The sequence below is a fragment of the Phoenix dactylifera genome, chromosome 1, assembly GCF_051530095.1.
Source record: "Phoenix dactylifera cultivar Ajwa chromosome 1, Ajwa_hap1_PhDact_Kaust_v1.1, whole genome shotgun sequence".
Lineage (NCBI taxonomy): Eukaryota > Viridiplantae > Streptophyta > Magnoliopsida > Arecales > Arecaceae > Phoenix > Phoenix dactylifera.
This window is the reverse complement of record NC_143190.1, coordinates 5,238,639-5,252,450: the sequence shown is the minus strand read 5'-3', so window position 1 is coordinate 5,252,450 and position 13,812 is coordinate 5,238,639. Positions and strand designations below refer to the sequence as shown.

Here is a 13,812-nt window from a genome sequence, read left to right as displayed (position 1 = left end):
ACGTCCGGACAGGTTGTTGGTTGTTATGCTTTTCTTCCACATGTACCTAGGTGGTACTAGGTGTGACATACTCACCTTCGGATGGAGAGAGTATGAGTAAAACGGTGTCTACCCGCATCGAACATTCTCCTGGTGGGGTGGGGGCCCAATGAGGGCTGCTACGCAGGGTTTGGCTGGTCCCTTCCTTTCTTCAACCCCTTTTCTTTAGCAAAAAAAAGGAAAAAAAAAGAAGAAAAAAAGGCCTAAAGTTGGTTCCCAACCTGAGGATCAGGATTCAAAAATACTCAATGACTTGGACTGCTAAGAGCTACAATGAGTTTCCACTCAAGCAATTAAACATTCCTAAGTCGATCTATAATTGATTCTAACGCGGCATTCTTTTCATAGTATTAAACAAAATAAGTTTCAGTAAGCAAAAAAACTGAAACTAATAGTATGTAACTGCATAGTCTGTATATTAAATAAAAATTATAGTATGTCATACTGTACCGAACCGAGCATATCATATTGTACTGATTTAATATTGATATATGGTATAAGAGGCATACCAACACTTAGTATGCTGAACCAATTTTCATACTGGATGTACCGACATAATGATATAATGATATCGGTATAAAGTTCGGTACCGAGATGATATACTTTAGTATAAATAAGTTATATGTTCAACTTGTATTTTGGAATATTTACTTTTGTATTCCTTTATCTCAGTCTTGTATAAATTAGAATTTTTCTGCATGACATGCGCGCGAGATGGGAGGGGAACTTTGGATGGGTATGATCTTCCCATCCTCTTTTTTTTTTCTTTTTTTTTGTTGACTTACAACCACACTCACGAAAATAAATTTAAGCGGTGCCTATTTATTAAGGATGGGAGTTGACATAATAGGGTGGATATGCGTGTTGCAAGGGAAAAAAAAGTTTGGAAACTTGGGTTTGATATAAAAATAAATATATTATGTCTATCAAAATAATTAAGTACATATATCTTTCTTAGTTTATTCCTGTTTTTGGAAGAGAGAAAATTGTACCTCATGAAATCACATATCCCTTTCAAATTACAAAAACAAAACCCTCTGTGCATATGCCCAAGTGCAATAAATACAACCTATCCTTTATTCATTACCCTTTTTAAAAAAGAAAAAAAAATTAAGAGCAGAGATTGGAGGAAGCATGGCTGAGATCCAGTATATTTATTAAGTTATATAAAGAAAAATAACTCTAATCAAATGAGCATTACAAAAGTAGGTCCTCTTTGCTACGTGCATCGTGTAAATCCAACCCTACTCATTATACTAGTACTAGTACGCATGCTTAGGACGGCAAGCAAATCGAAGGCTAGAGAATTAGTTACATGCACAAGAAAATATCCACCTACTTAGCTGTTTTAGTTATTTGACGGATCATGTTAGATAACAAGGACCACATGATGCTCAAAAGATCCACCACTCTACCCATGTATAATTATATACATGTTGAACAAGCCGATGATCCAACATGGTACTACATTGTTGGTTGAAAAGAAACAATATTAGTGGGAAGACTTGTGCGGGCATATGTTTAGTCCCACATTAATTATTTGTTAAGTATATCTTGGATACTTGTGCAGGATTAAAGAATCCAAATACACCTTCCGGTTAGCCATTTTGGATAAGATCCTGAATTGTTACAATTAGATTGGTTATATATTATTTGTGCATGCGATATAAGGCTGTCACTACATCCAATATTGAGTGCTTGAATAGACATTTTATTTACCTTATTGTTGACAACCCTAATATTATCCATTTTTGCGATGCAAGGCTGTCACTATATTCAATATTGAGGGGCTGAATAAACACTTTATTTACCTTGTTGTTGACAACCTTAGGTCTAGGTGACAATGATAATAGTATGCCAAACTTTAAGCATATATATGAGGCATATGAAATGGTATCAACTTATCAAGCTGGTAAAATCTGTTAAAGTTAAAGGGTCAATAAGACAACAAGGAAACAAGTTCATTAAAAACATAAGTACAAGTACAATCACTTTTGACAAGATAACTTGACGCGCTACAATAACTCACGTAGGACACCTCTCATTAAACACCAACTCACTCTTTTTCTCTTTCTTAGCCGCTCACATTCTTCACACTTCAAAGAAATGCAGGCCCCCTTTTATAGCTAACTAGCGGTTGCCTAAACACTTCATCACCACAACTAAAGTCGGTGGCTTGACACATTTATTGAACCTATTCTTTAACCCTACCATGTTTGACATAAATGCTGTGCTCATGCACTTGACCCAAAATCGGCCTAGGACATTCTTGGCATGGAGCATACTCCGACATATTTCTGCCAAATGGCGATTCTTCTTCTCGGCTACTCCATTTTATCGAAGCTTGTTTGGACATGTCAGCTGCTTCTTATCTTATTCTCTCGTAGAAAATTATAAAATTCACTGGATGTATATTCTCCTGTAAATACTTTATTTTTCTCTCGGTCTCCCTTTCGACTTCTACTTTGAACTCCTAAGATTTTGCAAGAGTTCCAGATTTTTATTTTCCTAAAGTAAACCCATGAGTACCTTGAAAAATCATCAATAAAGATCACTATATATTGGTAGCCACTCATCGATGCCTGATTGACTAATCTAAATACATCTGAGTGCACTAACTCCAATGGTGCTCTTATCGTGAAAGTTGACTCCTCACATGGTAACTGATAGGCCTTTCCATATACTGGCATCCTGCACAAACAATGTCTCTACGAACCTCCAGTTAAGGAAGACCCTTCAATAATGACTTGTTCATCATAACATTTAACTTATGATAAATGACATGGCCTAATCTCGCATGCCGTAGGTCAGCAATATCATTCGTTCTGGTCTTGTTCACAGATTCTGCGGACATGACGTAGATAGACTCCAACTTGAGGATTCGGACAACCCTTTGAGTCTTAAATACTTTTACAGATTCAACCCGACCCGGTTTAGGTTGATCGTGCAGTGGATTAGGTCTAGGTCCACCAGCAAGATCTGTACATAAAAATGGATCGGATTGGGGTCAAAGCATATCCCGGTCTCAGCTGCTTGCAGCCCTGACGGTAAATCAGAAAGTATTACTAAAAAAGGAGAGAGAACGTATTTTGAGAGAGAGAGAGAGAGAGAGAGAGAGAGAGAGAGCGTATACTCATGTAGAACTTCCACCACACATGAGACGTGGAGGGTCGTTACAACAATTGATCTAAAATCCAATATCAGAGATATCCTGGGGTAAGAAAATATTTGGTCGCCATAGCTTCCCTCCCTCCGTCTCTTCCTGGGCTTTTTGTCCGACCCTCGCCTTTCGAGCCGGAAGAAATCGATCAGATCTCTCTCTCTTTCTCTCTTTGAGAATAAGATCAAAGGTCTCTCCATCCTCAAATCTTCTTGCCCAGGGTTTCAATCGATCTGGTATGGGTTCTTGTTCTCTTCGACTTTCTCATTTACTTCGAGCTGCTTCTAATATTAGGGTTTTAAGTTCTATCATCACGATTGATCCTGGAAAGTTTCTAGTTCAACTTCTTTCCCCGCATGTGGGTAGAGGCATTTTTTTGCCCCAAAGGGAGGAAAAAAGGGAAGTTGCTATTTTTAACTGACTTGGAGGTATGGCAGCTGATGCTGCTCAAGATACTTTCAGAACTCGGTAGAAGCATCGTATTTTCTTGACTGATAGATTCCAGTGAAATTTCTTCATAATACTTAATCTACAAAAAAGAAAGCTTGCTAACGACCAATAACTTCCAATTGGAGCGACGTGTGCTGTAAATATCTTAAAAGAATGGCTACTTGAATTCAATTGTTCGTCCCCCGTCGCTGCAATGCGGGTTGAGCTAGTGAACGATTTGCCGTGTCTGGATAATCTTATTGAAATGCTAGTTAGGAGTGGACTCATCATTTTTAACAATATAAGAAGTATGGATGTTACTTTTTTGAAGCAAACGATTCTTGACGCTAATTTTGAGTGGCTTTAGGAGGAAAGGAAGATTTAATTAATTCGCCTTTGTTCTTGGATGGATTTTATGAATGACTTGCTTGTATGTTGGTCTCTCAAAATTGTCCTTTTCTTTTGTATGGTTAAGGCTGTATCTTGCCATGATTAGCATGGAAGAATTTGGTTCAGATAGTAATTTTGCATTTTGGCAGCTTCAAAAAATTGCTTGATGAGTTGAAGTTTATAATCAGCTTGCCGGGCAAACGAATTCTGTCTCCACAAAATGATGCAAGGTGTTTCAGTAAGCAGTTTGGCTGCCTCTGCAAAGGGTGGGAGCTGTGGAGCACTTGCGATGCTGAGAAGTGATCCAAGACTTTTGCACAAGGCCCATACAAACTCTTTGACTGAAGGACCTTTTCTGTGGCATCAGTGTGCGCGAACATTATTTCCAACTAACTCTACCAGAGCAAGGCGAATGGGGTCAAGGGTCAAAGCCACATGGCTATTCAAGGGAAATGGCAAAGAGGTGGATCCAAACACAGAACGCAGTGAGTCTGCTAATGATGACATCCTAATATTCTTTTTTCAGTTGGACTTGCAGACTCGAATACAGGTTCTATTTCCTTTGCTTTTTTTTTTTTTTTTGAGTGTGCGTTCTGAATATTGTTTCATTTTCTGTATGTTGAAGTATTTTCAGCATGGCTTGCTGTTTTGGTTGCAAATCCAACTTATGATAGCCGTTTCATTTATTTATACTCACTTATTCTTGTCTGAACTCTTAAGTATGCCTTGTAAATTGTAAGGCACCCTTTTCAGTTTCTGTTTCACATCTTTGCCAATTTAATTTCGTGATCTTTTTCTGTTGGGTATTCTGCGATGGCAGTATGCTCTAAATATGGAAGAATATGATGCAGCACAACAATTGAGGAACAAGCTTGCTGAGGTATCCAACCTTCCTGTGGCTTGGAGTACTTAATTTTATTATAGAAGGGACTTTGTTTGTTGCAAGTGAAGACTATTTGAACATGCTGCTTTCCTATTTCTCTTGTAAGATCGAAACAGAAATAATTAAGCAACAGGAAGCTAAAAGGGGTTCTTCAAAGAGTGATGCTCAGGATAAAGCCATAAATCTCTTACGGCTGCGGTAAGTATTTTTATTATACTGTGTTTGGTTACTGATAATAAGGATTTATTTCACTATGTGTTCTTTATGTTTTTGACCAAATATTACCAAAAGAGGAGTGTTGTACATGGTTACATAAATTAATTTTTAGTCAATTTTTTAGGGAAAGCAGGTGGAGAATATGAACAATAGTGAAATTTATATGAGTATTTTGTTCTTAGTATCTGATCCATAAGAAGTTAGGTTTTATTTGCATCTATTGCTGCAGTGCAGACTTGCAGAAAGCTATTGAGAGTGAAAACTATGCTGTGGCTGCTGAGTTGCGTGATGAAGTCTCCAAACTTGAGGTATGAAACCTCTACCTTCTTCTGTTTTATAGATATTCATTTCTTTGGGATTTCTCTGCAGATTAATCATTGTGGTCATTTTTGTGTTATTGGTGTCATTTCCATTCTTGGAAACTTATAACTCTGGTAAATTTGCTGTGATTTTTGGCTGTAGGCTGAGTCTTTGGCTGCATCAGCAAAAGCTCTTGCTTATCAAAATGTGCAATATGCATTTCGATTGGGCCAGAAAGTACGACATAAGGTTTTTGGTGAGAATTTGTTTCATGACTGACATTTCCTTTGTTTTGCAATTATGGTGTCTGTAATTTCTGATTTTTTTGGAATTTTCAGGAATATGAATCAAATCACTGAATTATAACAGAATATCCTTTTGTTGATTTTTTCAAGGTTTAGTTTCTTGGTTTCCCCTCCTTGAAATTTATTAGACATAGACAGGATGCCATATCCTAGTAAACAAGCAATGACACCAAGATATGCCGTACCGGCCCGAACTGGGCGGTACAAGGCGTACCATACTGGTTCAGTACTGGTATTCGATACAGGTGGCGTAGCGATATTCAGTATGCTAAAAAAATTATGTACTGTACTATACCAATACTATGCTAGGGTGGCACCGATACAGGGTCCGGAACCAATATGACGAACCTTGAATGACACTTTACATGAAACAACTTGATGAAGTTCATTGCTCACTGAATAATTAGAGCAGATATTGGTTACTGAGTAGGTCACTTATCACCTGCAATGCTTTGCATATTTTATTAAAGAGCATCATGCCATTCTGAGTGTTTCATTTGGTTTTTAGTATTATGTTGAGGTAAAAATGCCTAGCTTTAGAGATTTTAATTTAATGTAACCTCCTTATAGTTTTGGATTTTTATTGTTGTACTTAGACCGTTCACATCAATTAGAATTTAAATGTTAAATCAAATTAATATATAATAATCTAATCTAAGAACACTTTAGATTTCCTCTGAATAGTTTCTGGGTACTAAACTTCAACAGTTATAATTATGTTGTCTGTTCAGAATGTGTGTATAAGGCCACTCATGCAGCAAAACCTTTTGGTTATGGTATTGAGTGACTGATCAATAAATACGATTCATCATGGACAAATTTGGAGCTAAGGTATTAGTTGATCCTTAGAAAGTTTGTTGAAAGATTTATGAAGGATATGTGCTTTCTGTTTTCAATACAGTGGCATCTGATACTCTGATTAATGACTGCCAATGTCCCATTTTTGAATAAGAATTGCTATATAGTTTTCTGACAAAATTTTGCTGATTGTCTCACTTAATAATATATCATTGCAGGCTATCGTGCTGTAATATGTGGCATGGATCCTGTATGCTGTGAATCAAGTTCATGGATGGTAATTGCACATGTTGATAAGTTGCTTCAAGGGCCTAATCAACCATTTTATCAGGTTGGTGGTGTAGCCAACTAGCATCTTGCCAATTTATTTGAAATGTTTGCTTTAATATGAACTTTTGTGCAGTATTATGCTGTTCAATTGCATAATATATTCAAAAACAATATCATATTTTATTGTACAATGTTGATTATCTTGAACCTTTATTTGATATCTAAAGAAGAAAGAAATAAAGGATTCTTTATACTGATACTTTTGTGCTGAATATCCCCCCACCCTTCTCCCCCCCCCAAAAAAAAAACTTATCATGTCTGGATTAGTAAAAATTATTGGGACATTTCACTTTGCAGTAAATTAGTAAAAGAATACAAAATGACACCACTACCATCCCTCTAAAATGCCGATCTACTGAAAGCTTAAAACATCAAAATTCATCTAAGATGAGCTATTAACATTTTAAAGGAAACCTGAGAGAAACAGGCATAGATAATGTCCTTGGTAGGATCAAACCATCATTTATTGATGTGTTTATGTGGTTTCTACTTCCATTTTATATTGGAAAGGTAAATTTGTAATTGATATTAAATGTGATAAAGTCATTGGAAGGCTCAAATCTTCATCATGGAGAAAGCTTAGGTGGCTGCTTAAGCCAACCTGTAAAGTTAGATAAGGCTTTAATGATTAATATCCTATCCTGCAAATGTTGTGTTCCTTTTGTACACGAGATGAGTATCTAACTTGTTAGAAAACAGCTGTCTTCTAGGTGCACCCTCAAATTTAAATCCATAATATAGCTGGAGCCACTTTCCGGACACAAATAATCTGCTATTATCTTTGTTTAAATCTACAGTGCTAAGATTGTTGGGTGCAATGAATTGCATGTCGTTGGTTAAAGTTTGTCATAAACTTTTTGCTGATGTGGCCCAGATGATTTAAATTACTTTTCATTTAAATGCATGCTTGTACCTTTGCTCTCTCCCTCTCTCTCATACACATACACATGGATACACATACACATGGATACACAAATTATTTGCAGTAGAGATCATTCTGGAAGCAAACATTCCATGCGAAAAAATCATCTGTCCTGATCCTAGAGTATATTATAACCATTTTGAAGTCCCAAGTTATCGGGATGTTGTAGGCAGCCAAGGTCGATACCGATATTATAGCTGTATGAAAAATAAACAGTCCTTAATTATTAAAGATGTGTCTGACTTGAAACCTTTCTTACTTGAATGATTTGTCTTAATGCTTAGAAGAGCTCTTTGAAAATTTTCGCTGATTCGTGAGGACCCATGACGGCAGGCAATATAAATGTTTGTCTTGATATGCACATTTAGGCAGCCCTACTTATTGGTACAATGCACATGCATCTTCTGTACAATGAACTTTCTAAGGGGAAGGAGGTTGTTCATCTTGTTTTTATATCTTTTACATTTATATCAGTTGTTTTGAACTATGATATGTGTATCACGTTTTTGGCTTTTGTTTGTTTTTTGCAGGTCTTGGTTGATGTACATGCAGATCCAAACCTGCTTGTGGCATATGGTAAAAAGCTTCTTTTCTCAGCATATGATGTCACATACTTTAATTTTTCAGTTCTATCCTCTGTTTGGCGCTTGCATTACGGACCTGATTAGAAGAAATTATCATAAACGCCAAATACCTATGCTTCCTTTATTACTTCTGAATTTTCATAGAAGCATGCATGTTAGGATTGCATCACTGATTACTATTGGCCTGAAAATTCTGAACTTCATATTTCTTCGTTTCTTATCATCTCCTATAGGCTTCTTGATTTGTTAGTTGCTTATGCAGTGAAGCTAATAAGTTTTAGAAAGATCCTCATTGTCATACATGCATGATCAATTTTAATGTTGATGTGAAATTGATTTAGAAAGGACACTGATATATAACCAATAGAAACATGAATAAACTTAAGATGATGATCTACCTACAGACAAACTATTTTTATGGCCACCTTTCTAACATGCCGCTTTACTAACTGATTCATGGATCATCAGACTCAGGTAAATCGGGTCTTTCCAATTCTAATTAAGGTGCATGGAAGTTCTCACAATTCACCCTTCCTCATTGCATCATTTCTTTAAGGGCATCTGCGGTGGCCTCTGTTCAAAACCTTCTTCATTTTAGTAGCATAATATTTTGAAATACAGTGGGAATGCCTGCCTGCTGAGCTAAGGCTGGCTGACCTTTTTACCATAAAATAACTCTGGGCTAGATCTCTGCCAGCTGAGCCATGGCTTGGCCTACCAGTTAGCCGGTAGGTAGGTAGTTAGTGAATGGTGTTAGGTAGTGAATGGTGTCATTGATGCTCAGCATGTATATGCTCAACATACATTCTTTCATTTCTTCTCGTCCCTCCACCAACCCCCAAATCCCAACCTACCCAAAAACTAATCTTACAAATATTTTTCTAGACCTCTATTTCTCCTATATAAAGGAGAAGAAATCCCATCCACTCTTACTCAAGTCGTAGTAGAGTCTACTCTATCCCACTCTTGCACCAAACACCTCTTGCTCCAAGTCTTATTAGAGTCCTGCCTACCCCATCCCTTCAGTAGAGCATGCCACCATGCTGCTAGCAGGAATATTCCTGCTGCTTGTCGCTCCCAGTTATTTTGGCACTTCAATGGAGGCAGCACAGTACCTTACAAATAGCTGCCTCCATTGAAGTGTCAGAATAACCTGGAGGGACAAGCAGCAGGAATATTCCTGCTAGCAGCATGGTGGTGTGGTCCATTGAAGGGATAGAGTAGACAAGACTGGACTTGGAGCAAGAGTGGGATAGAGTAGGACTCTTACAGGACTTGAGCAAGGGTGGGTGGGATTTCTTCTCCTCAGTCTTACTTCATTTGCCTGAACGCAGGACATGCATCCATGGGGGAAAGGAAAGAAGAATATTGGCACGATGGATGGCGAGTTACATTTCAGTCGTTATGCTATTTTACTCTGACAAAGGATTGCCTTTCCAACCTAATCTTGAAACATCTCTTGAAAGAGCTCCCTAGCTCACTAGAAGGACTGCTAAACTTCAAAGAGCTTTACCATTAAAGGGAGGCAGTCTTGACTACAAGTGTCTATCCTTCCTCAAGTACATGTTCATTCCAATAGATTGCATTAAGAAATATAATGAAGGCTTTATAATTTGCTATTTTCATTTGTTTAAAAAATTAAAGAGAAGTGAAACTTGGTTAGGCACCTTGTGCCTAATTCTTCATCATTTTGTTTTTAAAAAGAAAAGAAGATGATCTCCTTTGTAGTAGTTATTGTTATTGAACAAATTTGGTGGTGGGATTTTTATTCATCAGTGCTTATACTATATTCATATCATTATATTTTCTCATGCCTCACCATTAATGTCCTCTCAACTGATGTTTGCCAGTTCCAGAGGAGAATCTTTTAGCCAATGACCAACCAGACAAGGTGAGTAGAAATGCCCGTTGGAAACAAATGATTAACCTGAGAGTGTTTCACTTAGTCTTGCTCTTGCTTGATTCACGAGATGCAGGACCGGTTTGATCACCCATACATTTCATTCCTGTTTTATGGAATGGATACAGCAGGGGACTTCATTCCTATAAAACAGCTTCGAGAGAAATTCAGTAGGCCCCGCTACGAAGTTCCTGTGGATATGCATGATGAAGATGGCGAGGATAATGCTTAGAGCATGCTGTTCACATAAACAATCTATTCTTCACCATCACAATACTAATAACTGCCTCACAGGTAACCATGTCATATGATACAATGCCGTGCTTGACTTGTATAAAACAATATTCAGCAACCACTTGTGATTATTTGTCTTCACTTTTGCAGGTCCTTGAGAAATCAAATTCGCCAGGTGCTGTGGGGACTCTTCTTTCACCTGCACACGTTCCTTCATAAAGTGAAAAGATGGGAAAAAGAAGTTAAAAAAAAAAAAGGAAAGAGAAGAGGTTATCGTTCATGCATCTTTGATTTGTAAATATCGTCATGACCGGTCGAGGGTATTTTACTCCACCAGTTTCTGGGGACGAACTGCATTTCTCCAAAGATCTTAAGTTCAACCTCGGTGGATTCAACTTAGATTGTGTTAAATTTTAAGTTCATCCTCGGTGCATCAGATGAGTTGCATGTTTTTCACCGCATGCTTTTATAATCACTCCTCTTGTTTTTTCTCTTCAATAATTCATGGATGCTGTCTCATGAGCCTACAAGATCATTGCTTCTCATCTGATATTGCTGCAGCTGATTATTTCACTTACAATGGTCATTGTTATTGATAAATGCCATCCTTGACAACCAAATTAAAACAACTAGATGACTCATATAGACCGGGTATTGCGGTCTGGCATGCATTTATAGTATCATACAATTAGGGTTCTACATAAATGTCAGCCCTGGAGCTTTTTTTTTTTTTTTGTCCTCACCTAGGCCTGGAACCAAAAATATTCCACTCGCCTCTGATCAAGGCAACCACTCATATTTATTAGAAGATGAACAATGTTGCTGATTGTTTGGAAAGGTTTTTGAGAGAACCATGTGTATGTTTGTTTCTTCGTCATTTTTTTTTGAATTTTATAGGCTGTATTTATGTATGATTAGTGTAAGTCGCCGTTGTATAAAAAAAACAAAAATCATAAAACGGTGTAAAAGCTTTTTCATTCTGCTTTTAGCGGACAAAACCAGCATGCCCCGTTACCCCATCTGCTGTATTATCTTCGTAGAAGGTCATGACGAGATATATTCCCCTATTCAGATCTTGCACCACAAAAAGAGCCCTCTTGCAAGTCCATGCTCATCTCCTCACCACTGGCTTCCACAGGGATCCATTAGCAGCCACCAAGCTCATAGAATCATATGCCATGATGGGCTGCATCGATGCTGCGAGACTGGTCTTTGACAAGTTCTCGAGGCCAGACTCTTTCATGTGGGGTGTGATGATCAGAAGCTATGCGTGGGCTCGGCTCTTCAAAGAAGTCATGTCGCTCTATCACGACATGCAGAGTCGGCAGCTTTGGCTGACGTGTTTCGTCTTTCCATCCGTTCTAGGAGCATGCTCGGGCCTCGGTAACGTACGAATTGGAAGAAAGATACATGGAAGGATAATCAAAGGCGGGTTTGAGTCGGACGCTGCTGTCGAGACGTCGCTGCTTCAAATGTACGGCGGCGGAGGAGGAGGCAGCTTAGAAGATGCTCGCCAGGTGTTCGATGGCATGCCAGCAAGAGATGTGGTCGCCTGGAGTTCGATGGTTTCGAGCTGTATCCGATGCAAGCGAGCCGATATAGGCCTTGAAATATTCTCAGAGATGAATATGAAAAACATCGTGCCTGATTCAGTAACAATGCTGGATGTGACTCAAGCTTGTGCTGAATTGGGATTCCTAAAGCAAGCGAGGTCTGTTCATGGCTATATTGCAAGAGGATGGACTGCAGTAGATGAACCTTTAGAGAATTCGCTCATTGCCATGTATGGAAGATGTGGTTGCCTGGACTATGCAGAGAAGCTATTCAGGAATGCATCACGACGTAGTGTTGTATCCTGGACTGCCATGATCTCATGTTACAATGAAAAATCCTGCTATAGAGAAGCATTGGGTGTCTTTACCAGGATGCTAGAATCCGAGGTAGAGCCAAATTCTGTAACTATGATGAGTGTTCTCTTCTCCTGCACTCGGTTGGGATTCCTGAGAGAAGGGAAATCAGTCCATGGATTCATTCTCAGAAGAAGCATGGACCCTGAATCAAGTTCCACAGGCACGGCACTGATAGATATGTATGCCAGTTTCAGAAAGCTTGGGACTAGCTGCAATGTGTTTGAGGCCATACAGAAGAAAACAGCCGTCTCCTGGAACTCTCTCATTGCAGTGTGCTCGCAAAATGGTTCTTCAAACAAGGCATTGAGACTCTTCATTGGGATGCAAAAGGAAGGGCTTCCTCCGGATTCATTTACCCTCTCCAGCACTCTCCCTGCATGCGGGCACGTTGGTGACTTGAGCTTGGGGTTCCAAGTCCATGGCCTTATTGCTAAAACAGGCTTCCAGCTCAATAGATTTGTTCATAACTCCCTTATAGATATGTACTGCAAATGTGGATCAACGGACACCGCTTACCGGATATTTGAGGAGATTGAAGGGAAGGACACCGTGACGTGGAATGCGATGATGAGCGGATTTTGTCAAAATGGTTACTCAACAGAAGCAATTAGACTCTTTGATCAAATGTATTCGAAAGGCATTCAGACAGATGCGGTGACCTTTCTTAGTGCCATTCAGGCCTGCACCCATCTGGGTTATCTAAGAAAGGGAAGATGGATTCATCATAAGCTTATAACTTCTGGTTCAAAGAAGGATATCCAGTTAGAAACAGCTCTCATCAGCTTGTATGCAAAGTGTGGAGATTTATACATGGCTAGAGAAGTTTTTGATAACATTTCCCAGAAGAATGTAGTGTCGTGGAGTTCGATCATCTCTGGCTATGGAGTGCATGGCCTAGCAGAAGATGCTCTAGCTCTCTTCTCTCAAATGGTGGCATCGGGGATAAGACCGAATGAAGTAACATTCATGAGCATTCTTTCTGCCTGCGGTCATGCCGGATTAGTGGAAGAAGGATTGTTCTATTTTGATTTGATGAGGCAGGAGTTTGGCGTAGAGCCTCAATTAGAGCACTATGCCTGTGTGGTTGACCTTCTAAGCCGTGCTGGTGACGTGGATAGAGCTTACAAATTCATCAAGTCAATGCTGGTGGAACCAGATGCCAGCATCTGGCGTTCTTTGCTTAATGGTTGCGGTTTTCATCATAGAGAAAATATTGTAGGCAACAGACACAGAAGAATCAATAATTCTTCTTCATCAGTGTGCCTCATTGGCTAAGAAAGTCGCATACTGTAAAAATTTCCAGAGAGATGATAAAAGGATCCTCAGAGATAAACAATGATCGATCTCTTTTCTTTCTTTCTATATTTTATCACTTTTTGTTGGTTATATATAAACAAAACCATGTTTGGTTT

At 38.6% G+C, this 13,812-nt stretch overlaps 2 protein-coding genes across 3 annotated transcripts; both read left to right on the top strand.

Annotated features, from left to right (window-relative positions):
- Positions 1 to 3,085: 3,085 nt before the first annotated feature.
- On the top strand, positions 3,086 to 11,020 carry LOC103700860 (uvrB/uvrC motif-containing protein). Of its 2 annotated transcripts, none has more exons than XM_008782747.5 (11): positions 3,086 to 3,435; positions 4,168 to 4,568; positions 4,839 to 4,898; positions 5,008 to 5,099; positions 5,347 to 5,425; positions 5,580 to 5,673; positions 6,739 to 6,851; positions 8,303 to 8,348; positions 10,207 to 10,247; positions 10,333 to 10,550; positions 10,641 to 11,020. In XM_008782747.5, the coding sequence occupies exons 2-10, from the start codon at positions 4,239 to 4,241 to the stop codon at positions 10,486 to 10,488; spliced, it is 1,011 nt and encodes a 336-aa protein (XP_008780969.1). In that variant the 5' UTR covers positions 3,086 to 3,435; positions 4,168 to 4,238; the 3' UTR covers positions 10,489 to 10,550; positions 10,641 to 11,020. The 2 variants fall into 2 exon arrangements, with proteins under 2 accessions (XP_008780969.1, XP_008780971.1); XM_008782749.5 differs by having other exon boundaries at positions 3,145 to 3,435; positions 4,207 to 4,568.
- Positions 11,021 to 11,145: 125 nt separating this feature from the next.
- On the top strand, positions 11,146 to 13,762 carry LOC103700926 (Tetratricopeptide repeat (TPR)-like superfamily protein). Its single transcript, XM_008782825.5, has one exon. The coding sequence runs from the start codon at positions 11,537 to 11,539 to the stop codon at positions 13,673 to 13,675; it is 2,139 nt and encodes a 712-aa protein (XP_008781047.4). The 5' UTR covers positions 11,146 to 11,536; the 3' UTR covers positions 13,676 to 13,762.
- Positions 13,763 to 13,812: the final 50 nt, after the last annotated feature.

Bases quoted from the DNA above. Each gene is read 5' to 3' on its own strand.
- LOC103700860 (XM_008782747.5), top strand. From the start codon at position 4,239: ATGATGCAAGGTGTTTCAGTAAGCAGTTTGGCTGCCTCTGCAAAGGGT. The intron at 4,569-4,838 runs GTTCTATTTCCT...CTGCGATGGCAG, and splicing joins ACTTGCAGACTCGAATACAG to TATGCTCTAAATATGGAAGA. The intron at 10,248-10,332 runs GTGAGTAGAAAT...CACGAGATGCAG, and splicing joins CCAATGACCAACCAGACAAG to GACCGGTTTGATCACCCATA.
- LOC103700926 (XM_008782825.5), top strand. From the start codon at position 11,537: ATGACGAGATATATTCCCCTATTCAGATCTTGCACCACAAAAAGAGCC.